Source organism: Carcharhinus amblyrhynchos, chromosome 19 (genome assembly GCF_965287045.1).
Source record: "Carcharhinus amblyrhynchos chromosome 19, sCarAmb.v2.hapA, whole genome shotgun sequence".
NCBI lineage: Eukaryota > Metazoa > Chordata > Chondrichthyes > Carcharhiniformes > Carcharhinidae > Carcharhinus > Carcharhinus amblyrhynchos.
In genome coordinates, this window is record NC_137342.1 from 18,029,157 (window position 1) to 18,056,970 (window position 27,814).

The 27,814-nt window shown below is 41.0% G+C and overlaps 1 protein-coding gene across 13 annotated transcripts in view; it reads right to left on the minus strand.

Moving 5' to 3' along the window:
• The window catches only part of anks1b (ankyrin repeat and sterile alpha motif domain containing 1B), an 833,073-nt gene that overhangs the window by 335,046 nt on the left and 470,213 nt on the right, over window positions 1-27,814 (minus strand). For all 13 annotated transcript variants that reach the window (XM_080207323.1, XM_080207312.1, XM_080207322.1 and 10 more), the window contains one exon: window positions 25,196-25,371. In XM_080207323.1, coding sequence (XP_080063449.1) covers window positions 25,196-25,371 — 176 coding nt within the window. The remainder of the gene's footprint in view (window positions 1-25,195; window positions 25,372-27,814) is intronic.

A 27,814-nucleotide genomic window follows, 5' to 3' on the forward strand; every position in this document is an offset into this window, starting at 1 on the left:
ATCACAGAATGGTTACAGCACAGAAGGTGGTCATTGGGCCCATCATATCTATGCTAGCAATCTGAAAAAGCAACTCACTTTGTATCACTACCACACATTTTGCCCCGAGTTGCAATGTTTTTCTTTTCAAATTATCATCCAATTCTTTTTTGAAGGTGCAACTGAGTCTTCCTCGACCACACTCTCAACTATAGTATTCCAGATCTTAACCATTCACTGCTTGAAGAATATTTTCCTTGTGTAGCTGTTGCTTTTTTGCCAATTCCCTTAAATCCCTAGTCCACTTCTCCATCACACCCAACACCTCATCCCCTACCCACAGCACCTTCCCATGCAATTGTAGAAGGTACAATGCCCCTTTACCTCCTCCCTGCTCCAAGGTCCTAAACAGCCCCTTCAGATGAAGCAATCTGCACCTGCTTCAATCTGGTCTACTGCATTTGCTGCTCCCAATGCGGTCCACTTTGCATCGGACAGACTAAACGCAGACTGGGTGACTGCTCTGGTCTGTTGGCAAGCAGGACCCAGACCTTCCTATCGCTTGCCATTTCAACACACCATCTGCTCTCCTGTCCATGTGTCCGTCCTTGGCCTTTTGAAATATTTTGGTGAGCCCTAATGTAAACTGCAGGAATAGCACCTCATCTTGCAATTAGACACTTCACAGCCTTCCAGACTGAACAGCGAGTTCAACCAATTCAGAGTATGAACTCTCCCCTCCTCCCCATTTCCATTTATATTGTTTCATTTCATTTCATTCTCCATTTTATTGCTCTCCTTCTTTCCACCTCTCCCTTCTTCAGGCCAACTGCCACATTTCTCAGGCAGTCCTTTACCAAGCTGTACCTTTGCTTTGCCACTCATGCATTCTGATCACTTAGTGGAAACTTTCTAAATCTTCTCAGCCTTCTGTATCCTCATTTACATTCTCGTTATCCAATTCCATCATCCCTCCCTACCCTCATAGTGGAAATCTCTGCTGATTCTTTCCTCTCAGCTCTGACAAAGAGTCATCCAGACTCGAAATGTTGGCTCTATTCTCTCTCCACAAATGCTGTCAGATCTGCTGAGATTTTCCAGCATTTTTCTGTTTTTGTCCCTTAAATTGATGCCCTCTGATTCTCGATCTTTCCACCAATGGGAACAGTTTCCTCCTAGCTATCCTGTTGCGATCCCTCATGATTTTGCGCAACTCAATCAAACCTCTTAATCTCCTCTTCTCTAAGGAGAATAGCCCCAAGCTTCCCTAATTTATCCACGGATCTGAAGTTCATTCCTGGACCAATTCTCCTGAATCTTTTCTGCATTCTCTTTAATGCCTTTGCATCCTTCCTGAAGTGTGGTGCCCAGAAACCGGACTCAGTACTCGAGACCAAACCAGTGTTTCATGCAAGTCTATCATAGCTTCTTTGCTTTTGCGCTCCATACCCCTATTTATAAAACCCAGGATCCTAAACACTCAATAAACAACTTTCTCAATCTGTCCTGAATCCTCAATGATTTGTGCACACGTACTACCCCAGCCACCCCAAGATCCCTCTGCTCCTGTGCCCCTTTTAGATTTCTACCCTTTACTCTTTAGTGTCCTTTTGTGTTCTTCCTACAAAATGTATCACTTTGCTGCACTAAATTTCATCTGTTACTTGTTCATTCATTCCACCAACCTCTTCTATGTTCTTTTCATGTTTATCACAAAATAAGGAACTAATTGGGAGTGTGTGGAAAGTTTTCATAGATTTTACCATCACTTCAAAGTACAGGTATTTAAAATTGGATCATGGTAATGATTTATGTTAATATTAGTGAAATATTAGAGGACACTCCGATGCAACAAATTGAAAACGGAAGGTTTATAATGAGGCAAAAATTGGATGAATAGCATCTTCTGAAAGTACTCCGGAGAGTCAAACATAGCCATGACTTTGATGAATGGATGTGAAAATGCAGTTAATAAGGAGCAATCAAGGTGACAATGTCCTCTTTCAAGTGTGGCACTCGTGGCAGTTGTGGAGAACTACCTGCATTTCTTTGGAGGCAGTTTATGTAGCATCTTATTGAATGCCTTTTGGAAATCCAATACACTACATCTACAGTTCCCCATTATCCACCCTATTTATTACGTCCTCAAAGAATTCTAATAAACTTAACATGACGAGCAGCATGGTGGCACAGTGGTTAGCACCTCTATTTTCTCAGAAAGCTAAGGAAATTTGGCATGTCCCGAACAACTCATCTATTTTACAGATGCACCACTGAAAGTATCCTATCCGGATGTGTCACAGTATGGCTCCTGCTTGATCCGATACCCCAATAAACTGCAAAGGATTGTTGTCCATGATGTAAACTAACTTCCCATTCACTGATTCTGTTTACAAGCCCTGCTTGGGAAAGCAGCCAGCATAATTGAGGACCCCACGCACCCTGGTTGTACTCTCTTCCACCTTCTTCCATTGGGGAAAAAGATACAAGAGCCTGAAAACACATACCAACAAGCTCAATAACAGCTTCTTCCCTTCTGTCAACCAGTTCTTGAGTGGTCCCATCATGTATTAAGCTGATCTTTTTCTTCACCCTACTGTAACTGCAACACTGTATCCTGCACCCTCGCCTTCTCTATGTTTGGTATGTTTTAACTGTATAACATGCAAGAAACAACACTTTTCATCCCAATACATGTGTTAATAGTACATCAAATTAAATCAAATGTTCACTACAACTTTCTTAATGATCGATTCTAGGGAAAACAGAATCTAGGGAATATTGGAAGATTACCAAAAAACGCACTCACTATCTCTGTAGTCACTTCTTTTAAAACCCTCGGCAATCTAGTCAGAGATCCTGTGACCCTTTAGTCCCATTAGTTTTCCTTGTAACATTTCTCAAGTAATTGTGACTGTTTTTAAGTTTCTTCTTCCTTACTTTTTCTATTATTATTCAGATGCTTTTGTGTCTTTTACCATGGAGACCGTGGTGTCCAATGGCCTGTCTTTGATTGCACTCATCTGTAACTGATTACTGTTCACTGTGCTTAATTGCCTACACCTGCAGATGGATCGCGAGAGTAAAGCAACTGGTGTCATTCAGAAAGTTCCAGAAGACTAATCAGAGTTCTGGCTGAGAACAGGTATGTAAAAACTTTCAGATTATGGTGGTATTTTGAAATACTGTAAAGAAATGTGTTAAATATGTAAAGCTAATCTCATCTCTGATTTGCCCTGAGATAAAGCAGAAATTTAAAATATATAACAACCTACTGAAAACGTAACACAAACAGGTACAAAGTACTTGTCTAAAGTGTTTGCAATTGCCCTGTTCACCATTAATTCCTCAGTTTTACCCCCAAGGTACCAGTGCTTACTTTAGCTACTTTTTTTTTACACATACCTTTGTATAAACTTTAGCTATCTGCTTTTATATTTCTTGCTAGTTTTCCCTCAATCAAATCTCCCCCTCATTTTTCCTCATCTTTTGCTGGTTTCTGAAATGTTCCCAAATATTTGAAGATGTACAAGACATTAGTAAGGCCACACTTGGAATACCATGTACAGTTCTGGTCACTCTATTATAGAGAGGATGTTACTAAACTGGGAAGAGTGCAGAAGAGATTGACTAGGATGCTACCAGGACTTGATGATTTGAGTTATAAGGAGAGGCTGGATAGACTGGGACATTTTTCTCAGAAGGCTGAGGGTTGATCTTAAAGAGATCTATAAAATAATAAGGGGCATAGATCAGCTGGACAGTCAATATCTTTTCCCAAAAGTAAGGGGGTCTAAAACTAGAGGGCAAAGATTTAAGGGGAGATATACAAAAGTGTCCAGAGGGGCAATTTTTTTCCACACAGAGGATGGTGAGTGTCTGGAACAAGCTGCCAAAGGTAGTAATAGAAGTGGGTACAATTTTATCTTTTAAAAAGCAGACAGTTACATGGGTAAGACGGATATGGGCCAAACGTGGGCAATAGGGACTAGCTTCAGGGTTTTAAAAAGAGGCAGCATGGACAAGTTGGGCCAAAGGGCCTGTTTCCATGCTGTAAACCTCTATAACTCTATGACTCTATTTGGTTGCCACTAATCTGTGTGGCATTGTACATCTTTTCTTTCAATTATTACCATTATAAACGTCCTTAGTCAGCCAAGATGATGCATCCATCTCAGTTGTTTTTTTTCAATGGAATATATCTCTGTTGAGATTTATAAAATATCTCCTTCAAATGTCTGCCATTGCTTTTCTACTGTCATAACTTTTGAACTATTTTACAATTCCATTTTCACCAAACCTGTTCCATTCTTTTCACTTAACCTTCAGACATTAGTTGCGGACACACACTTCTCACCCTCAAACTGAATGCGACATTCTATCATCTTACGCTTACTCTTACCTCAAGGATCCTTTACTATGAGGCTGTTAATTAATCCTGTCTCACTACACATTACACAGGTCTAAAGTAGTCTGGTTTGGTTATATTGTTCTAAGAATCTGTCTAGAATACATTCTGTGAACTCATCCTCCAGGCACACTCTGCCAGTTTGATTGGTCCAATCAATATGAAGATTAAAATCACCAATAATTATTGCAGTATCTTTGTTATAAGCCCTGCATTATTTTGTAATTTATATTCTTTCCTACAGTCTGGCTGTCTGGGGAACAATAAAACAATCCCAATAATGATTTATTGCTTTTGCTATTTTTAATCATCATGCAAAATCATTCTCTATCTTCATCTTCCAAACCAAGATAATTTATCACTACTCCACTGACCTGCCTTTATTAATAGGGTCACCCAACCTTCTCTTCCTTTCATTGCCCTTCCAAAATGTCAAATATCCTTGACTAGGGTAGCATGGGGGCACAGTGGTTAGCATTGCTGCCTCACAGTCCCTGGCACGTTTGATTCCTAGTTGGGTTTGCCTATTCTCCCTGTGACTATGTAGGTTTTCTCTGGGTGCTCCAGTTTCCTTGCACAGTCCAAAGATGTGCAGGTTAGGTAGATTGGCCATGCAGTATTGCCCCTTAGTGTCAGGGGGACTATCTAGGGTAAATGCATGGGGTTAGGGCCTGGGTAGGATTGTGGTCGATGCAGACTTGAAGGCTGTAGGATTCTATGATATTCAGGTATCAGCGATGGTCACTTTGTAACCATATCTTTGCTAGAATATCGTGTTCGTTTCATTTTTATTTGCTATAACTCATCCATCTTGTTTTTCATTCAGATAAAGAGCCTTCAATTCTGTTTTTTAACCCTCTGCTGGTGAGCTCTTATGTTTGTAACCCTTGCCCCTTCCTGTCACACTCTGGTTATCATTCTGGTATTGCTAACCTGGACTAATGCTTTGTCCTTTCATTTTCACTTTCCAAATCTTCTGTCAGGTTAACCCTCCCCTGACCATCTAGTTTAAAGGCCTCCCTACAGCCCTACCTATACAATTCATTCAAACACAGGTCCCTGAGTGACTCAGTGGAGGACTTTCCCAACAATACACTTCCCCTTTTCCCAGGACTGATGCCAATGCTTTAAAGAATCAAAATCCATTTCTATCAGACCAAATCACCCTACTCCAATTTGACATTGGCTCAGGTAGTAATCCAGAGATTATTACCTTTGTGGATTTACTTTTAAATTTAGGCCCCAGCTGCTCATATTCCATCAGCAGATTCTCTTTTTAATCACTGGTACCCACATGGACCACAAGAACTGGATTTCTTCCACTTTCACTCTAACGTCCTCCCCAGCCCTGAAGAGATGTTGAAGTGCGTTCAAGGTTGAGATAGACAGATTTTTAATCAGTAAGGGAATCAAAGATCATGGAGATAAGGCGGGAAAGGAGAATTGAAGATGATCATAACAGATTAGTCATGATCTCACTGAATGATGTAGCATGCTCGATCGGCTGAAAGGCCTAATTCTGCTCCTATGTCTTATGGCCTTATAACCCCAGCATGGGACAGGTAACACAACCACTGGGACTCACCATCATGACTGCACAGAACTGTATTTATCTCATTTATCATACTGTCCCCTGCTCCAACTACATTCCTTCTTACTCCCCTACTTGATTGCACTCCTCTGCAGTATGGTGTCAAGGTCAGTGGGCTCATCCACCTTGCAGTTTCTGTCTTCATCTACACAAGCTGCAAGAATCAAATCTGTTGGACAATTGCGAGGACTGAGACTCCTTCAGTGCTAACTTCTGGATCTGCAAACCTATCTCACTTAGTCACACGCTGACCATGGACCTAATCTGAGGTACCTAACACAAGGGTGTGACTGCCTCCTGGGACAGTATCCAGGTAACCTTCCCCCTCAGACACTTTGCACTTTGGAACTTGCAGATCAGCTCATCAACTGGGAACCAAGGTCATTCGAGTTGTAGACACTTGCTGCAGGTTTGGTTGCCATGAATCACAGAGGTGTCCATCAGCTCCCACATGCTTAAACTAATAGTACGGAAACTTTTAAAGGAACTTGAATATAATTATATAATGATCTCAACTGGGTGTGATTTGTACAGTCTCTCATCTATGGAATTATTACTATATACATGTTGCCTGTGAACAGCAACATAGGAATTAGGAACAGAAGTAGGCAAATTATTTTCTTTATTAATTTATTCATTTGCAGGATTTGGATGTTGCTGGCTGGGCCACTCCCTATCTGTTCTCCCTTTCAGAAGGCATTTAAGAGTCAACCATATTGCTGTGGATCTGGAGTCACAAGAAGGCCAGACTAGGTAAGGGTGACAGATTTCTTCCCTAAAGGACATGAGTGAACCAGATGGATTTTCTGACAATTGACAATGGTTTCATGGTTATCATTAGATTTTTAATTCCAGATTTTTTTATTGAATTCAAATTTCACTGTCTGCCACGGTGGGATTTGAACTCAGGTTCCCAGATCTTGCCCTGGGTCTTTGGGTTACCAGTCCAGAGACAATATCTCTACAGCGTCACCTCCCCCTAAATTCAGTGGACAGACTTCACAGACCTTCATGCCTGCTCCGTCATTCAATCAGATCATAACCGATGTCTCCTGGTCTCCAATCTACCTCCCCGCCTGTTCGCCAAATCCCTTTTCTAATTAGAAATGCATCCATCTCCTTGCTGAAACCATTCAGACTCCAGCATGCTATGGGGCAGTGAGTTCCACAAATAAATGTATAGATAATAAACTAACATTTGTGTATGTTTAGAAATCATTTAAGAAACAAATGTCCAACACAATCAAATCTTCATTCAATCTGACAATTAAAACACTAGGCTTTATAGTATTCTGGTGAATTATTTCATTTAAAACCAGATAGAAAAACAGTTTTCAAGCAGGATGTTCAATTCATTAATGTATTCCAATATTTTGATCTGAAGATCAAAGGATGATAACAAAAGGCAGGCTTTGCTTTACATAAGATGCACTGCATATTATTCCAGACTTTAATTTGCATTGACACCATTCATAAGGTCTGAGAGTAGATCTGATTACCACATAAAACAGGAAGGCAAAATATTAATGGATTCTACGTGAGTCAATTTTGATTTAACAATGGGACTAGAAGAAATAACATAGCTACAACCGAAAACTCTGTAGTGCCACCCTTGCCCAATTTACTTTTCAATTTTTTACTCATATTTTCAGTCTGCCTGCAGCTTTTGATGATTCTGCTGTCCCTGTGTGAAGTCCGACCACTGATTGCCACTCCTGGGGCCACTCATAATTCAGACACATAACTGTTGAGATGCAGCTTTCTCTTTTCAACTGTAAAAGATTTCTTGGTCGATTTTATTTCACCAGGAACACTGCATCAATCATTCAATGGCATTTGTATTGTGGCCTGCACAAGAATGTCCACACTCTGTAATCTCCCTACAGGGTATACTGATTGCAACCACAAACAGCATTGGCAGTCGTGACCGAAATCCATTTATTCACCATTGTACATCAACATGTATCACTGTGCGTTAATGCGAGACAAGTCACCAAAAATCTGATAAACACTCTGACTGGCAATATTGTAATTGTAGTAAATCAAGTGAGAGTATTTCCCTCCACATTTTATTGTGTTAGTGTTTTTCATCGAATCCCTACAGTGCAGAAGGCGGCCATTTGGCCATTGAGTCTGTACTGACCACAATCCCATCCAGGCCCTATCCCCGTAACCCCACATATTTACCCTGCTAATCCCCTGACACTAGGGTCATTTTAACACGGCCAATCCACCTAACCCGCACATCTTTGGGTGGAAACCCACACTGACACAGGGACAACACGCAAACTCCAGTAACCCAAGGCCGGAATCGAACCCGGTTCCCTGGCACCATGAGGCAGCAGTGCTAACCACTGTGCCACCGTGCCATCCCAGTTTAAGACTTCGAACAATCTGAAACAAAAGTTTTAGATTTTGAATAATTCTTTACCTGGGGCAATTTTGTGCCACCAAAGCTTTAACCAGGTTTGTGGACTGAGCTGATCTTTTTACCATTAGGTGGCAAGATACATTTACACATTTTCCTATTAAAGATTAAAAGTCATGATTTGAGACTCCTTCATTCCGAACACCCTGGTGACCTCGTATGACTGCATAGCTGAAATGCAGCACAGCAGTACTCAAAGGGTTGAATTTTCTAAAAACACATCATTTGTAATGCAGCTTTGCAGCAAATGTGTCACTGGGCTTACCATGTGTCTGCAGTCAGATTTACTATGCGTCATGCTCTCTCATGTATTATTAAGTGCATTAGTCATACTAGCAGTGTCACATTTATATATCTGCAGGTAATCTATGACTAACAGAGATATTGTACAATGCATCATAAATCATCTCTTTCTTCCAACCCTTGTTACTTTACTGGTCTTCATTGGACAAGTGGAGAAATAAAGCTGCAGTAAGATTTTCAACCATTTCAGATGTTCAATTTTTGCAGATTTTCTGTACATTTCTGAAGCAATCCTTTGTTTTAAATGGAAAGAACATGTTTTAAATCTGAGAGAGTTAATGAGCATGGCACACAGTAATCTGTTGTATTGTGACTCAGATGGTGTACAGTAGCTTGGAATCAATAGCAGCGAACTGAATTACACTGTGGAAGACCAGCACATCCACAGTGTAATTCAGTTTGTGAACATAAGAATCTATTTCTTTCTGCTGCCTTTGTTTCCTATTTCCTTCCACTAATCTTCCAAGTCTCTGAACTGGTTACTACTATGAGGATCCATGAGGACCCAGTGAGGATGTCCCCTCCCTTTAATAGTGGGACAGTGCATTTATTATGATGCAACTGTGCTGTGTAGGATGGGGAGAGAAAGCATGGCAAACATCTAACCTTGTATCACTCTATAGAAATGCAACGAAAACCATGATTGAATATCCAGTATCTTCAACCCCAATGACACAAGAAAAGAAAATGTGATTTTATATATGGCCAAATCCTGTTCTAATATTAAGATACCTGGTGAACTGCCAGTGTAGAGAAGTACAATACTCTTTGATCTAGTTTATGCTGTGCCGGATGTAGACACAATTGATGCTCACAGGAGCTGCAAAGAGAAACATTCCATTCCTCACTGTCAACTGCCTTCTTTTTGATCAAAAGGAAGACTTGCATTTATTTGGGCTGTTCACAACCATTGGGGGTCTCAAGTTGCTTTATAGAAAATGAAGTCCTTTCGAAAGGACTGTTGTAACGTAAGTAGTCTGCACAGCAAACTCTCATAAGCAGGGGAGGCGGTAGTGTAGCGGTATTGTCGCTGGACAAGTTATAATCCAGAATCCCAGGGTAATACTCTGGGAAACTGGGTTCAAATCCCACCATGGCGGATGGTGAAGTTTGAATTCAATAAAAATCTGGAATTAAAAGTCTAATGATGACTGTGCAACCATTATCAATCGTTATTAAAAAATGACCCATCTGGTTCACTAATGTCATTCAGGGAAGGAAATCCGCCATCCTTACCTGGTCTGGCCTACATGTGACTCCAGACCCACAGCAATGTGGTTGACTTGTAAATTTGGGGTTGGGGTTGGGGGTGGGGGTGGGGGTGGGGGTGGGGGAAGATTGGCAATAAATGCTGGTCCAGCCAGCGATGCACATATCCCATGAGCAAAAAAAATAAAAGCTATACCATCTGATCTTGAGACATTGATTGAAGAATAAACTTGAGTCAGACACTGGAGGGAACTCCCCAGCTCTTCTTCAAACTAGTGCCATGGGATCTTTTACATCTACACAGGCAGGAGGGGCATCAATTTAATGTCTCATCTGAAAAACAGAACCTCCAACAATGCAGCACTTTCTCTAAGCGTCTGCTGAGCTTTTGCACTCCAGTCCCTGAAACCAGGAACCTTGCAAATCCAAGCGGAGAGAGAGAGCTGCCAACTGAACCATGGTTTACACTCATCAGCAGATTTTCTGCCCCTATCTTTAAACTGAAACAAAATGAGTCAAACGCGTGGAGAAATTGTAATCAACTTTGGAACTTATTTCTTCTCAGTCGCTCAGCTGTCCAAACTGGGGGACACTGGAGTCCAATGAGCATAGGGTGAAGTGGGGAGTGCCAGGAGGGTGAGGACTGCCCCCCCATCCCCTTCCCTGTCATTTTGAGGTGAGCCAACATGTCTTTGAAGGATGGCTCCAAGGAATGTTTGCCTTCATCTTCACTTATATCCTACAAAACTGTGCAGTTTCCAGCCTGGCCTTCACAAGACACGTGTTAATATTCTCCATCTCATGTGGAGGCGATGGCCTAGTTGTATTGCTGCAAAACTATTAATCCCGAAACTCATCTAATGTTCTGTGACCTAGGTACAAATCCCATCATGGCAGATGATGGAATTTGAATACAATTAAAAAAAAAATCTACAAATAAGAATTTACTGACTACTCGAAAACCACTGTTGATTGTCATTAAAAACCCATCTGACTCATTAATGTCTGTTAGGAAAGGAAACCTACTGTCCTTACATGGTCTGGTCTACATGCAACTTCAAAGTGATAGCAACGTGGTTGAACCTCAACTGCCTCCAAGGGCAACTAGTGATGGACAATAAATGGTGGCCAGCCAGCGATACCCATATCCCACAAACGAGTTTAAAAAAAAGACCCCAGACTGCTTCCTGCAAAGTCAGCAATATATTAGAAACATAGAAGATCGGAGCAGGAGGAGGCCATTTGGCCTTCAAGCCTGCTTGGCCATTCTATGGCTGATCGTCCAACTCAATAGCCTAATCCTGCTTTCTCCCCGTAACCTTTGATTCCATTTGCCTGAAGTGCTATATCCAACCACCTCTTGAATACAGAAATCTTGAATTTGATTCAGTCCCTTCACAAACCAGCACTGCCACTGGTGAATACTGAAGTCTCTCCCAGGAGAGGAGGTCATAATTAGACGTTGTAATTGTCCAGCTTGATGAAGGGGTTTGCGAGAAGGCAGGGATAGGCAGTAGAGACATAGTCATAATGACCATGTAAAATACACATAACAAACATTAATTTAATCAGGAAAGCAGAAACATTGTAATGCTACCTCCTTCATCAGCATCTATAAATAAGGAATTTTGATGACGGACCCACTGAGGTGGATGCTGTATTTTTATAGTCTGTCTTTATTCTAACTGTTGCTTTCAACACCACAATAAATCTCTCAAATATTTTAATGTAAATAATTCATTTTCTTACTTTGTATTTTTACTAAGCTGTTGTTGCAAATATAGCAATTGGTGTATGATTGTCACCATTTATGTTCACTGTAATATATTCACATTTAAAAAGAACATAATGATGGCTTCATATTGCACTAAATCCACTGTGACCTGCAAACAAATTAATTTCTTTATAATTCTATAATTATTCACTTAACCAGCCTAACTAATCTCCCTATATGTGCTTTATTAGACAAAATTCTATTTTACCAACAGTACTTACAAAGGGATAATAGAGTACAGTTTTTAATTACTCTTCCCTTTAATGTGATTCAGTCCAGATTTTACAATTTGGATGCTCGGCTATCTTTTAATCAAGTATTTTATAGTTTCCTGACAGATTAACACAATCACATTCACTATTGGGCTAAGAATTGATAAGTAACATTAGTGCCACACAAATGTCAAGCAATGAACATCTGCAACAAGACAGAATCTAACCATTATCCCATAACATTCAAAGGCATCGCCATTGCTGAATCTCACACTAACAACATCTTGGGGGGGGGGGGGGGGGGGGGGGGGAGACCATTGACCAGAAACTTAACTAGACTAGCCGTATAAATACTGCGGTTATATATAAGAGGCTAGGAATACTGCAGCAACTCCTGATTCCCTGAGCCTGTCCACCATCTCAAATGCACAAATTAGAGGTGTGATGGAATACAGCTCCAACAACAGTCAAGAATTTTGGTACCATCCAGGATAAAGCAGCCCACTTGATTGGCATCACATCCATAAACATTCAATCCTTCTACCACTGATGCGCAGTGTGTACCATCTGCAAGATGCACTGCAGGAACTCACCAAGGCTCCTTAGACAGCACCTTCCACTACCACAAGCATTACCTTCCAAGAGGATAAGAGCAGCAAATACCCAGAAACACCATCACCTGGAAGTTCCCCTTCAAGCCACTCACCAGCCTGACTTAGAAATATATCGCCGTCCCTTCACTATCGCTAGGTCAAAATCCTGGTTATCCCTTTCTAACAGCACTGTGGGTGCACATACATCACAAGGACAGCAGCAGTTCATGAACGCAGCTCACCACCACCTTCTCAAGGGAGATTAGGGATGGGCAATAAAGTCTGACCTAGCTAGTGATGCTCACACCCCTTGAACAAATAAAAAAAAAATTCCACCTCAGTGTCAGCATCTGTTAAAGTTGGTGAGAGTTGGAGCGGACATGCCAAATTTCCTGAGCTTCCTGAGAAAGTAGAGGTGCTGGAAATTCGGCATGTCTGCTACGACTCTCACCAACTTTTACAGATGCACCATAGAAAGCATTCTTTCTGGTTATATCACAGCTTGGTATGGCTCCTGCTCTGCCTAAGCCTGCATGCAACTACCAAGGATTGTGAACGAAGCCTAGTCCATCATGCAAACCAGCCTCCCATCCATTGATTCTGTCTACACTTCTCACTGCCTTGGAAAGGCAGCCAGCGTAATCAAGGACCCCGCACATCCCGGACATACTCTCTTCCAACATCTTCCCATCAGGAAAAAGGTATAAAAGTCTGAGGATACGTACCAACCAACTCAAGAACAGCTTCTTCCCTGATGCCGTCAGACTTCTGAATGGACCTACCTCACATTAAATTCATCTTTCTCTACACCCTAGCTCTCCTTTCCTTCTCTTTGTACGGTATGCTTTGTACAGTGAGTAAGAAACAATAGTTTTCACTGTGTACTAAATAATAAAAGCATGGTGGCACAATGGTTAGCACTGCTGCCTCATGGTGCCAGAGACCCCGGTTTGATTCCTGGCTTGGGTCACTGTCTGTTTGGAGTTTGCACATTCTCCGCGTGTCTGCATGGGTTTCCTTCCACAGTCCACAGATATGCGGGTTAGGTGAATTGGCTGTGCTAAACTGTGCCTTAGTGTCAGAGGAACTAGCTAGGGTAAATGCATGGGTTATGGGGATAGGAGCTGGGTGTGATTGTGGTCGGTGCAGACTCAATGGGCCGAATGGCCTCCTTCTGCACTGTAGGATTCTATGATTCAAAGTCAGTTGGATAATCACGTGAACATGTCCGCTGGAGCAATTTAAATACTTTAAGGATCTTCAGTCATTTAAATATATTCACTACTGTGTGACGCATACAAGTATGTGAATGAGAAACGTTTACTTTAAGATTAGCAAGTATGTGGGTGCGCTGTTAAGCAAGTTGTTGACAACAAAGCCATGTACATGCCACTGCCACATACTTGCAGGTTTGGTCCTGAACCTTTCCTCTGCAGGAACAGACTGAAATCCTTTGGTGCACCACCAATGGCAAGGAACTGACATTATTTTTTGTACATAGCGTAATAAAGGCCAGATCACTGTGCAGACGGGACTAACAAGTTTTTTGTGGCATGCAGAGGAGAGAAGGAAATTAAATCTAAATAGGTACAAATCAGACTTCAGTTTGGATATTAATCCTGTTACTTTATAGTGGTGCATGGTCTATTGAGTGAAAATATTTTTGTAAAAATGGATTCAGTATTTTCTAATCTGTGAATTTTAAATAAATAACTTAATGGATTTTATATGAAGAAATCTGGAGCTTATGAAAGTCAAATTCCAAACGACATGACTTGAAGTTACTCTCCAGCATCTTCATTGAAATGCCAAGCTACAGTGATGATTTGCTGGGTTCCAGGAGAAGACTGCCATCTGCTGCCAACACAAGATTAATGCAGAATTAATTCCACATTTCCCTGATCTCTGAGCTGCAAGTTGTTTGTGCATTTTCCCCCTCTCCCATGGCCTGATTTTAATCCATTCAAACTTAGAGAGTGAATATCAGGCCTTAAGTCTCCCCTACAGAGGATCACATCTGTTTACATGCAAGCATGGTGGATTCTGCAAGAATTGGTATCTTTTTTGTACAACTGTACTCTACAGCTTTCAGACCGAGCACCAGCCACACGTGCTCCTTTATCTGATACTTGATGACCCCAGTTGTTTGTGCTGTATTAGAAGACTTGTACCCGTTAAGTTTCCTACGTTATCAACTTTAGCATTTTGAGCTATTCGGCCAGTCTCAGAGCAAACTGACTGATCCTTTCCCCCTGGGAAATTCAAATACCGCAAGCAACAGCGAAGAAAACTACAACTTCAGAGATAGCATTCTTAATAAGAAAATTCAAAAATATAATACATTTTATGGAAATGAGCCTAGGTTAGCTTTCATTTAATATTTGTTCTTATTCCATCATGGTCCTCTCTTTTTAACTCGTATGTAATATGGCATAAGGTAATAAGGCATTTGGCATTCTTGCATTCATCAACCGGGACATTGAGTTTAAAAATTGGCAAATAATTTATTAGCTTTATAGAACCTTAATTAGGCTGCACTTGGGGTATAGTATACAATTCTGGTCACCACACTACCAGAAGGATGTGGAGGCTTTGGAGAAGTTTCAGAAGAGATTTACCAGGATGTCGCCTGCAATGAAGGGCAATAGCTATGAGGAGAGGGTGGAGAAACTTGGTTTGTTCTCACTGGAATGACTGTGATCTGATAGAAATCTATAAGATTATGAGGAACATGGACAGAGTGGATAGTCAGAAGCTTTTTCCCAGTGTGGAAGAGTCATTTACTAGGGGGCATAGGTTTAAGGTGCAAGGGGCAAAGTTTAAAGGAGAAATGCTCTGTTTTTTTTTACATGGAGGGTGATGGGTGCCTGGAACACATTGCTGGGGGAGTGGAAGCAGATACTGGGCTTTTAGTTCAGGTGGACAGCATGGTCGGTGCAGGTTTGGAGGGCTACAGGCCTGCTCCTGTGCTGTAATTTTCTTTGTTCTTTGTAATTTGCAAGGGAAGGAAGAGAATGTGAGCTGTTCTGAGGCTACCTAGGACTTGCTGAAAGATGCATCAGTTCCCCTGTCTGGATTCAGAAACAGTTGTTTACAGTACTGCATCAGTAATCGAGAATTCAAATCCCATTTTGGCAAGCTCTGAAACTGAAGTCAATAAATTTGTCATTTGACAGTTGGCACAAGGTTGCGTGGAGGGAGAGCAACTGTAGTTATTGACTGTAATTAAGCAATAAACAATATCCTAGATTTACCCAGATATTAAAGGCACACTGAAGGTGTAGGTGACAGCATGTAAAGTTTTTTGTCAAATAAGCAGAGATATTAATATTTTTGGATTTGTTGTATATTCTTGGGAAATCTATTAAAATACAATTTCATTAATAGGAAAGTCAATTACGTATTGCTTCATTTGTGGGTGAGGCCAAGTGTTAGTCAGCAAGCCTGATGTTTAAATTGACGGATGTCGTCTTTCCTACACTGAGAAACAGTGTCTCTACTATTAAATGTATGTTCACAACTGACGTTATTGGCAAAGAGATTACTGTCGCAGGGTATCCAACAACACCTGCCATTAGCTAAACCTGAGGCTGCATCCTTCAGCACAACACATTTTTGTCGGCAAAGTTGCTGAAAGTACAAGCTGATAAAGATGCAGTGGGTCAAACAGAGTAGGAGCTGGATGGTCAGAGGAGCAAGCCAACCATCAATGGCAGTAAGAACTGGGAACTGAAGAGCAGAATGACTGAGGAGGAGGAAGGATTAGTGAGGGCGAGTTTAGTGTCATGTCAGGAACAGTGAGCGAAGTATGGCGATGGAAAGAAATAATGGATCAAGAGCGAAGAGACACTTCTTTAAAACTGAGATGAGGAGGAGTTTCTTCAGCCAAAGAATGGTGAATCTGTAGGACTCATTGCCACAAAAGGCTGCGGAGGCCAGGACATTGAATGTCTTTAAGACAGAGAAAGATAGGTTCTTGATCAATAAGGGGATCAAGGGTTAAAGTAAAGTTTATTTATTAGTCACAACTAAGGCTTACATTAACACGGCAATGAAGTTACTGTGAAATTCCCAGGTTACAAGGAGAAGGCAGGGGAATGGAGATGAGATTCATATCAATCATAATTGAATGGCAGAGCAGACTTGATGGGCCAAATGGCCTAATTCTGCTCCTCTACCTGAAGGTCTTATGGAGAGAAAAAGGGGGCAGAAACAAAAGGAAAAGAAAAACAAAATCATATTTTAAAAACATCCCAACAAAACTAAAACCGAAAGGAATGAATCTTCACAATTTGCTGATTATTTTTATATCAGAGAGATTGGCCGGCAGTCAATTTCACATTTTTAAAATAGTACCTGTCCTACTAATCACTAGCCCTCAATATCTGCGAGGATTTAGTTTGGGCCACTGCAATTTCCTGACATTCAGTGCATGTCAATGATGCCATTTTCATGATACTAAAAGCAGACTGGTGCAACATAGAATCATAGAACTGAATCCCTTCAGTACAGGAGGCTGCCATTTTGGCCCATCGAGTCTGCACTGACAACAATCCCACCCCCAGGCTCTATCATAAAATCCTAGAAAGGTCACAGCACAGAAAGTGGCCATTTGGCCTGTTGTTTTCTGCAACACTAACTCACTCGATTAGAACAAGCGGCCAGAGGTAGTAGTAGAGGCAGGTACAATTTAGTCTTTTAAAAAAGCATTTAGACAGTTACATGGGTAAGATGGGTATAGAGGGATAAGAGCCAAATGTGGGCAATTGGGACTAGCTTCGGGGTTTAAAAAAAAAAAGGACAACATGGACAAGTTGGGCCGAAGGGCCTGTTAAAACCTCTATGACTGTCTTTCCCATAGTCCTGCAAATCTTTTGTTTTCAGGGAATTCCCTAGTCCTCTTGTGGAAGCTCAAATAAATCTGCCTCCACCACAATGTCAGGCAGTGCATTCCAAGTCCTAACCACTCACTGAACCTAAAGATGTTTTGTTCATGTTGCCTTCTTTTCAAATCGCCTCAAATCAGTGTCTTCAGAGCTTTTGATCTTTCTGCCAATGGGAAGAGTTCCACCCCATTAATTCTGTCCAGATCCTTCATGGTTTTGAATACCTCGATCAAATCTCCTCTTCACTTTCTCCAAGGTGAACAATCCCAGCCTCTCCAATCAATCAACAGAACTCAAGCTCCTGATTCCTGGAACCATTCACTCAAATAGTTTCTGCATCTTCTCCAACGTCTTTGGAAATTTCCTAAAGCAGTGTCCAAAACTAGTTCATCAGTTCAGATCAAACTATTCTCTACAGGTTTATCACAACTTCCTTTTGCACTCCATGCCCCTAATTGCAAAGTCCAGGATCCTACATGATTTATCAACCACTTTCTCAACCTGCCATGCTACTTTCAATGATTCATGCACATATGCTCCAGGTCCTTCTGCTCCTGCACCTCCTCTCAAATTGTATCCGTCACTGCTTCTTCTCATTCTCGATACCAAAATGAAACCTTCACATTTTTCAACATTAAATTTCATCAGCTACATGTCTACCCATTCCACCAACCTGTTTATGTCCTCTTCAATTATAGCACTATCCTCCTCACAGCTGACAACATTTCCAAGTTTTGTGTCCCAAGCCAATGTTGAAAAACTGCCCTGCACATCTGGATCATCAATCTACATCTATGTTGCATAAATAACGATGGACATTTTGGGATTATGACAGATTCAGTAAGTTTGTTGCTTAAGGTCTTTAGACCTCTAAGTAGGGTGTATCCCTAAAGGATGAGAATATGCTCTGCACAAGCAAAGAGGAACACTAGTCATGTAGATGCTACAGTAACTTGGTTCAAGAACTGAAATATTTGCTGGATTTTCAACTTGTATCCCACACACAGATGGCACAAATTAACTGGTTGTCATGTAAAAGTAATGAATTACTTGCTGCATCATATTCCGGTACTAATACAGGAAAACATTCATTATCCACATTCCAATTATTCACCTCAACAATCTGCTCATGTTTTCGCAGCAGAATCCCTCGTGTGAAGAAAGAAACTTTACTAACCAAAAAGGAAATAAAAACTGATACTTTGCAGCCAACCTTGTCTTATTCCCTTTTTTTAAAAAAAGGACTGATGTCCATTTTCAGAAATAACCCCTTTCCTGAAGTTTACTACATTACAATCACTATGGGCCAATTTTCATGGGGACTGACCGTAGCACATTTTATTTTTGTGGGGCACAGCATTTTATCATTGGGTCCCTTTTGCCATAATGCCCCCCACCCCTCCCCTGCAGAGATAGTGGGCAGGTGACCTATCACCAAATCACGTAACATGGAGGTCCATGGCTAAGGTAGTTTTTCTAATGTTCTTCCTGAAGCTACGTCCACATAAAATTGGCAACAAAGCACAATAAGAAACGCAAATAGAATAAAATTATTGAAATCAATTTACAGCACTTATGCAACAGGGTATTTATCACCTAAACCTAATGGATCTGTTAGTGGAAGCACATTGGTTACTCCAGACAGCTGTCCTGAAGGCAGCCTTGACAGAAAATTGATTAAGTGATTAAGAAAACATATGGCATACTTGCCTTCATCAGCCAGGGCATTCAGTACAAGAGTTGGGAATTCATGTTGCAGCTATATAAAACCTTGGTTAGGCAGCATTTGGAGTATTACGTGCAGTTCTGGTTGCCACACTACTAGAAGAATGTGTTCACCAGGATGTTGCCTGGTCTCGAGGGTGTTGACTAAGAGGAGAGGTTGAATAAACTAGGATTGTTTTCACTGGAAAGATAAAGGCTAAGGGGAGACCTGATAGAGGTATACAAAACAACGAGAGGCACAGATAGGGTGGATAGTCAGAGGCTTTTTTCAAGGGTGGAATTGTCAATTACAAGGGAGCACAGGTTTAAGGTGAGAGGGGGTAAGTTTAAAGGAGATGTACAGGGAAAGTTTTTCTCACTGAGTGGTGGGTGCCTGGAACGTGCTGCCAGAGGAGGTGGTAGAATCAGACACATTAGCAACATTGAAGAGGCATCTGGATTGGGTACATGAATAGGGAGGGAGTAAAGGGATATGGTCCAAGTAAGGGCAGAAGGTTTATTTTAGTTTAGTTAGGGCATCATGATTGGCTCTGGCTTGGAGGGTCAAAGGGCCTGTTCCCGTGCAGAACGTTTCTTTGTTCTTTCTTTGTTGTAAAACACAATTTAGCTCACAAAGTGCACACATTGAGAAAAGAGCAGCTTCTCTCTCTCTGTTCAGTGGTGAATTTACCTTGGGTTTGGGAATGTAGAACGGTACAATTATTAAACCGATTCCAACACATTTACTAAAGGCTGTGCTGTGTTTTACTTCCCCGAAAGAAATCACAACATAAACGTTACTTTCCATCACGCCTGAAAGAATATAGATGCACAAAGAGCATTAAGCCTTTGGAGTAAGGAAGTACATTCAATTCAATATTCCCTTCCTCTGAGAATAAAACCTGAAGTAAATTAAACAGAGATCTGCAAGTTTGATAGCAGAGCGTACTGCCTCACATTACTTCTTGGCAATACAAGAACTATTAGGGAAAACTTTCTCACAGTTCATTTGTAGTAGTTTCATTCCACCAAGTCCAAAATGAAGCCTTTTTGTCTTAACCCAGCTGTGCGGAAATGAAGGCTATCAAAAGGAATGTAACTGAGTGAAGGAATGTTGCGGGCTGGTTAATTCTCTCCATTGACTTTCCTTCAAAGTATACTCTCACCCATTTCACTCAACACAGACAAGGTGGAATGTTCATTATCGAGTAGGGAATAAAACCAATTGATTGCAGGACACTCTACTTAAGACTGCAGACAAACAGAATGGAACGGAGGAAAAATAAAGCCGGAGTTTTCCAATACTTGACATTTTACCATTTCAGGCACCCACTGGGGGTCATTTTCAACTTGACCGAGTGGGTAGTTACCTGGTACAATGGATTGTTCACCCATTGTATTATCTCCCTGATACCCATTCCATTGATTCCAACAGAATGACAACTGGTAAATCTTATTTTCTTGAGTTGCTAATAATATCAGTCACCTTGGTCTCCTGGACTGGCTTGGGGAATTTCCCAAAATTCTTTTTGCTAAATTGGCCAAAGAGTTTTTCTGCCACAACTGCCATGCAGAGAACCCTACTGACCAGCACTGCCAACATGAACACTCCCTTCAACTCGTATCCGTGACATTTCTGTCAATCTCTTCTTAGGTTTGACCTATCTCACCTTCTATTCTGCCCACTTCCTCCCCAACCACATCGTTCATTACATTCCTCTCCATCAGTTTTGAAGAGTCACATGGACTCAAAACATTGGCCAGAATTCTCCAGCTGCTCATATCAGTGGGATCTTTTGCTCCTGCTGGCAGCGCACCCTCACCACGGGTTTTCCAGTGGCATGCTCCCATCTCCCACCATTAACTACGTTCCACTCCACAGACGCTTCCAGAGCTGCGGAATTTATCTAGTATTTTCTATTTCAAATTTCCAGCATCTACAGTCTTTTACTATTAATTGGCCAGTCTTTTAACTACTAATGAAGCAAACGTTATGAACCCTGGAGGATCTTGATGCTTTTACCCCAAATACGTGCACAGACAATTGTGGAGCCTGTGCAGTCCTATGGATTGCTGGTGCAAGAGCTGAACTGAGATCCTTCTGATCCAGAGCTGCAAGAAAGCTAACTTGGCTTTGGTGGCATCAGGCTTGGATACGATTGGCAGGACATCATAAAATATGAGATGCTTCAGCTCTGACTCTTCAGCGCTCCTTGTATTTCAGAAGTACTTAAAGGAAATAAACAAGTTCCCCATGCTTCTTCAGAATGAGACAGCAACAATATTCATCAGTTATCCCTTGAATATCGCACTGAATATTGGAGTTGTGTACAATCCATTCGTGTTGGCAGCATTTAGATGGTGCTTAGGGAGGATCATTTTGCAGATTTGCAAATTTTGAAATGAAAAGCGGTGTAAAAGGGGCAGTTAAGGCTGGTAATAGGATTAGATGATGCATTTGTTTGGATGTGGGAGTCAGCGTTGTAGTGGTAATGTCCACTTCACTTGGAATTCAGAGGCCCAGGCTCTGAATTCCAAGATAAGGTAAAATCACTGTAGTTCCAGATGACCATTGGCTGCTCTCCCCCTCAAAGGTGATTTAACCTGAGAATCACCAGACCACAGGCAAGGGGTAAGGTTAAGAAGGCAGGACCTTCATGAATAATGGTCAGTACGGGAAATGAACTGATGCAATTGACATTGCTCTGCATCATAAACCAGTTGTCCAGCAGTTCCGATGCACTTTAAAATGTGAAGAAAATCTTTCCCAAATGACACACTTGTGTCGCCATGTTACCCAATTCTTAAGGCATATCTCCCCTCAAAGTATTATTTTGCTGCTTTATTGTTTTAAAAGGAGCATTGCTTGACTGGGTGCAAGTGTGTGAATGCATAAGAGAAAACACACCCACATGTTTTCTTGCATTCCCTGGAAACATACAGTCCTGAGCCGAGGATCAGTCTTCAGCTCCAAAAATATCCAAATTCCCAGCACTCCAAAGACAAAACTAAAAATCCCTGATTGCCCTTCTCCAGCTGTTAATGCTAACTGCAAACTCAGTGATTCACTCGGAAGATTGTGAAGCACATTTAACAAAATGTACGACAAAGTGAGGACGAATTAGGGTTTGTATTTAAATAACGTAACCTCTACTGATCTTTACTGAGAATTATTATTCTCCTTCTCAAAATTCGTTTGCATTCAACTCAATGTTTAATACGGAGCTAAAGAGGGAGGAAGTGTATCCTAGCGGATCAACTATACTAATCAGGAAAATAAGAAAGCTATTCCCACAGTTGCATTAAATGTGCAAGGGATTAAATCATTTGGACAAGTTGCATGGACTTGGCTTGCATTCCCTTGAGCTTAAAAGGTTGACAGATGATCTAACTGAAATGTTTAGGACGATAAAGGCATTTAGCAGAGTAGATGCTGAGAAAAAATTTCCCCTGGCGTGGGAATCCAGAATCCAGATCAAGAGGACATGATCTTAAAATTAAAGCCAGGCACTCAAAAATCCGGTGGCATTTTCTTCTTTCAGGCCAAGTGCAATGGAAATGTGAAGTTCTCTCTCAAAAGGCTGTTGATAGAATCATAGAATCCTACAGTTCCGGGGGCCCGCCATTCAGCCCATCGAGCCTGCACCGACCACAGTCCCACACAGCCTCTATCGCCATAACCCCATTCATTTACTCTAGCTAGTCCCCCTGATATTAAGGGACAATTTATCATGGCCAATCCAACTAACCTGCACATCTTCGGATGTGCGCAATTCACCTAAAATCAGTACAGTGCACAGTAAAATGTGTAAACACACACTAAAACTTACATCCAGCTGAGAGAACAGTTTTACGTGAGGCAGAATTTTATGGCCCAGCTGAAGTTGTTGGACTTTCAAAGGGTGGGCCACATTTCCTGGCCTTGCCCCCTGCTGTGACGGGACTGTAAAATCCCATCCCTGGTCTCAGTTTGAAGTCAAAATTAAAACGTTTCTTTCGGTGATTCCTCAGCATGTGCCCAAGGCTCTGGAGTGGATCTCGAACCCACAAGATTCTGTCTCAGAAGCCAGCATGCTGCCACTGCACCAAGGCTGGCATTTACATTCGTAAACTGTTAACTCCCCAAAGTGCTATTAGACTCCAAGCTCCCATTCCGGCACTACCTAATTCTGGACCCCTTCTAGATGCTCCCAGACTGAAGAATGCTGTGAAGTCCATTTCAATTTTGCTTTATCCACTATCATAGTGGCCAGAAGATGGAGACTATCTTTCTGAATCCGTATTTAAACTGCAATACCATGTAATTAAACAATATATTGATCGTCTAACCATGAGCAGTAGGGTGGCCAATTTACTAGTGTATCCCACATCCACTTCACACTGTGTTTTCTGCCCATTAAATTTACTTCCATGCGTTACATTTTTACAATGACAACAGGTCAAAACCAAAAACCTGTAAATATTCAAGAATGCAAAACTCTACCTAAAGCATGTTGCTGTCATAAACCAATCACATCACTCAAAATGCTTGTTGTAAGAACATTTTGTCTATCTTTTTGCCACAACTAAAATTGCTCATGTTCAGAATAAAGATTTGAAAAATCTAAAAATACATCTTAAATTACATATTTCTTAATGATATTATTGCATTTACCCACTAACCTATCACTAGTGCTTTATGTCAGTCCCTACATTCAAGTTTTTAGTTCAAAACTTCAGCCTGTCTAAGATGACTTCGACTCGATACCTTTTGCCCTCAAATTATTACACAAAACTTTCAACCACATTTGTAAAGTCTGAACGTATGTAGCTTACAGAATTTCCTATAACTTGGATGTTGAATTCTTTCAGATTTATTTAGGCAAGTGGCAAGCATTTAAAAACATGGCTACAAAAGTTCACAGGTAGATAACATCTACAAACTATAACCATTGTTTCCTCCAACACTACCAATCATTGCATCTCTGACTAACTTAGAACCTCCAGTTCTCTATAGCCATTTCCCCAATTCTGCTGGACATCTCTGGACTCCGGCTGACTTCCCACTCTCAAGCCTCAGGACCGTATCAGTAATCATAAACCTTTGACCGCGCAACTAGTGAACTAAGACTAACCCCAATGCTACTGATTCCAAGCCACATTCTTCAATGATCTCAGAACCACCCTTCAGAAATCCTAGACCTCAAGACAATTCCATCCTCACACTCACCACAGTGTTATTAAATTATGAGATCACATTCTTGCGTTATCTAATTCTGAACTCCTTCCTGATCTTCCCAGAAACTAGGGCTTGTAATAAAATTCATAATAGGATGTGTTCGTAAATAGCTGTCATCTTCCCAATCACACCATGGATATTGTAAGCCCACTGATCGCTGATTAGATGCACTGAACCTGTCTCTCTGCAACCCAATCTAGGCAAACACTGACCCTGGACAGACACATCAATGTTTGCTATTATATATCATGCCTTCTAGCAGCTGCCATTCCATACATCAGTATCCTGATCAGCTATAGAATGCTATTAAATAAATGTTGTGATGATCAAAACAGATCGATAGTATTCATTTTTAAATGTGCATTTTGGTGCTAATCGACTGCAAACCTTTAGTTAGGTACAGGATCAGAGCACCTTTTAGAAGAATGTGGAGTTAGTAACTACATACAATAGAAAATTCTCAATGAGCCAAGTGAAAGTAATAATTGATAAAATGTTGTCTGTCCACTTAAAACCCTGGGATAGCCTTCAATTTTATTTTATTTTTTACATAGAATCCCTACAGTGCAGAAGGAGGCCATTCAGCCCACCGAGTCTGCACCAATAACAATCCCACCCAGGCCCTATCCCCATAACCCTACATATTTACCCTGCTTGTCCCCCCCCACATTAAGCTGCAATTTATTATGGCCAATTCACCTAGCCCGCACATCTTTGGGTGTTATCTTTAATTCAGGACACAAGAATTGATTTTAGCTACACTTAAAAATACCCAGCTGCAGTTTCCAGCTCAGAAAAGACCAAACAGAACCATGAATGAAACAAAAGAAAATGTCCACTGGGACAGTTGTTCTTTATTAAGTGAGTTTCTCACTCTGCTGAACACTAACCTTGGAATGTTTCGGCTGGTTTTCGCATTTGGCAGCATCATCGTCAGAAATCTTCGCACTGGTAAAACTGTCCATGGAGCACGAGGACACTGCTTGGCACAAATCATCAAAATCTTTATCCTGGCTCTCTCGGATTTCCAACAGAAGCTTTGATAGTTCCCCGGTTAGTGCCTCACCTGCCAACAAAAAGGATGCAAAATCATTCCTGTGAAATTGAAAACATTCAACACTTGAATGGAAAAGTAATCATAGGAATTAGGTTTGTAGATTAATTGCAGTGGGAAGGCTTTGGGAAGGGTTTAATATGCTTAGAGAATACATACTTCATTTTGTAACTCAACATTGCTTAGTGGGTCTTGATACAGCTCAACTTCTGTTTGTAAATCTCCAATAACTGGAGAAGTGATATCCATCCGCTAGATGTGATAATGATTTTAATTACGATCACTGTATTTTGGTCCAAATATGTAACTAAAGCACCATTATTTTGTGATCTGCCTTAACATGAGCTGTCTTTAAACTCGCAGTATGGTTAATTTTATTTTGAATTCCAAGCAACTTGTAAAAAATTTAAAATATTTGTACACAAGGAAGGTCCAAATTATTTTCATCACGAAATATAATGAATATCCTTCGTAAGGCTGCAGTTTGGAAGTTAACATGCACTGTGTCATATAGTTTATCCTACCTACCAAGGTATAATGAGATTGGTCAGATAAGCTCGATCCCACCCAAAACCCGCCTGGCTACAAAAACCTGCATGTTTAGTATATTTTACCAGGTCTTAATAAACAATTTATTAGCTTGGATAGGTGACTGGCTGTCGGACAGAAGACAGAGTTGGGATAAATGTTTTTTTTTCTGGATGGCAAGAAGTAACTAGTGAGGTGGCACAGGGTTCAGTCCTTGGGCCCCAGCTATTTACAATCTATGTTAATGACTTGGACACAGGGATAGAAGGCTCTATAGCCAAGTTTGCAGATGACATAAAAATAGCCAGGATGTTAGGTTGCACTGAGGAAATAAGAACCTTATAAACGGATATAGATAGGCTAGGAGAGTGGGCCAAAATATGGCAGATGGAGTTTAAAATGGATAAATGTGAAGATATGCATTTCGGTCAGGAAAAAATGGGAAGGCAACTTATTATCTAAATAGGGAGAGACATTGGGGGGCTCTGGTGCAGAGGGATCTGGGTGCCCTCATTCACGAATCACAGAAAACTAACATGCAGGTACAGTAGATAATAAAGAAAGTGAATGGAATGTTGGCATTTATAGCCAAAAGAATAGAGTATAAAAAAGGTAAGAAAGTTTTATTGCAACTATACAAGGCATTGGTGAGGCTGTACCTGGAGTATTGCGAACAGTTTCGTTCCCTTATTTGAAGAAAGATGTAGACAGTTCAGAGGAGGTTCACTAGATTGATTCCAGAGATGAGGGTTTTGTCGTATGAAGAGAGATTGAACAGTTTAGGCTAAATTCTCTGGAGTTTAGAAGAATGAGGAAAGATCAAATTGAGGTATACAAGATGATAAAAGGTATGGATAAAGTAGACATGGAGTGGATGCTTCCATTGGTGGGGCATTCTAGGATGAGAGATCATAGTCTTAGGGTAAGAGGCAGCAAATTCAAAACAGATTTGAAGAGAAACTACTTCTCCCAAAGGGTCCTGAATCTGTGGAATTTGCTACCCCAAATTGTGTTGGATGCTGGAACAGTGAATAAATTTAAGGAGGAGTTAGACAGATTTTTAATTGGTCATGGGTTGAAGGGTTATGGGGTGAAAGCAGGAAAATGTGGATGAGGAGCATATCTGCCATAATCAAATGGTGGAGCAGACTCAATGGGCCGAATGGCCTGAATTCTGCTCCTATATCTTATGAACCTAGGAACTTACGAACAAAAAGGAAGCCTTTGCTCTCACTTTTCACTTGCATTATTTAGTCTGTGTTTGGAGGTATATGAATCCCGACCTCTCAAAACTACTAGGAAGTCAGGAATTCTCTTCCATAATGTGCAATCCCTTAGATAATTGACTGGGAACCAGGAATGGTGGAGAAGGAGCCAGAAGAAGAATCAGGGCGTTTGTATAGGACTGAGATTTTCACAGGTTTTTGCAGTTTCTGCAACCAAGCGACAACTGTAATTTTCCAGTGGCTTTGCCGATGACTCGGTTAACAAATGTAACAGTGAGTTACAGCAATCGTAATCTATGCTGCGTGAACAGATCCTGTCCAGGCAGAAATGAGGGTGCTTCACCTATCCCAAATGGGCAGTGGCTCATTTCCTCATTGTGATTATTACCCAGTCACCTCAGACAGGTATATGTAGGAACTGCCCATTGCCCCCCACTTATCCAGCAGCCAGAATCAAATACCACAATTATCAAAGGGAGGCAGAAAGGTGAAAACTGTGGATGGAGAATGCCATGAGGCAGCATATCGAGTAAGTTTCCATGGTTACAGCTATCACAGTCTATGAACACTGAGAGCTAATTATTCTAGTAAAGATTACAGTGATAGTCATCGAAATCCATCTTTATTCCTATCAAAACCACATGATATGTATGTTTCCGTTTATGAGTAATTATAAACCATGCAATCAGTTCATCATTCAT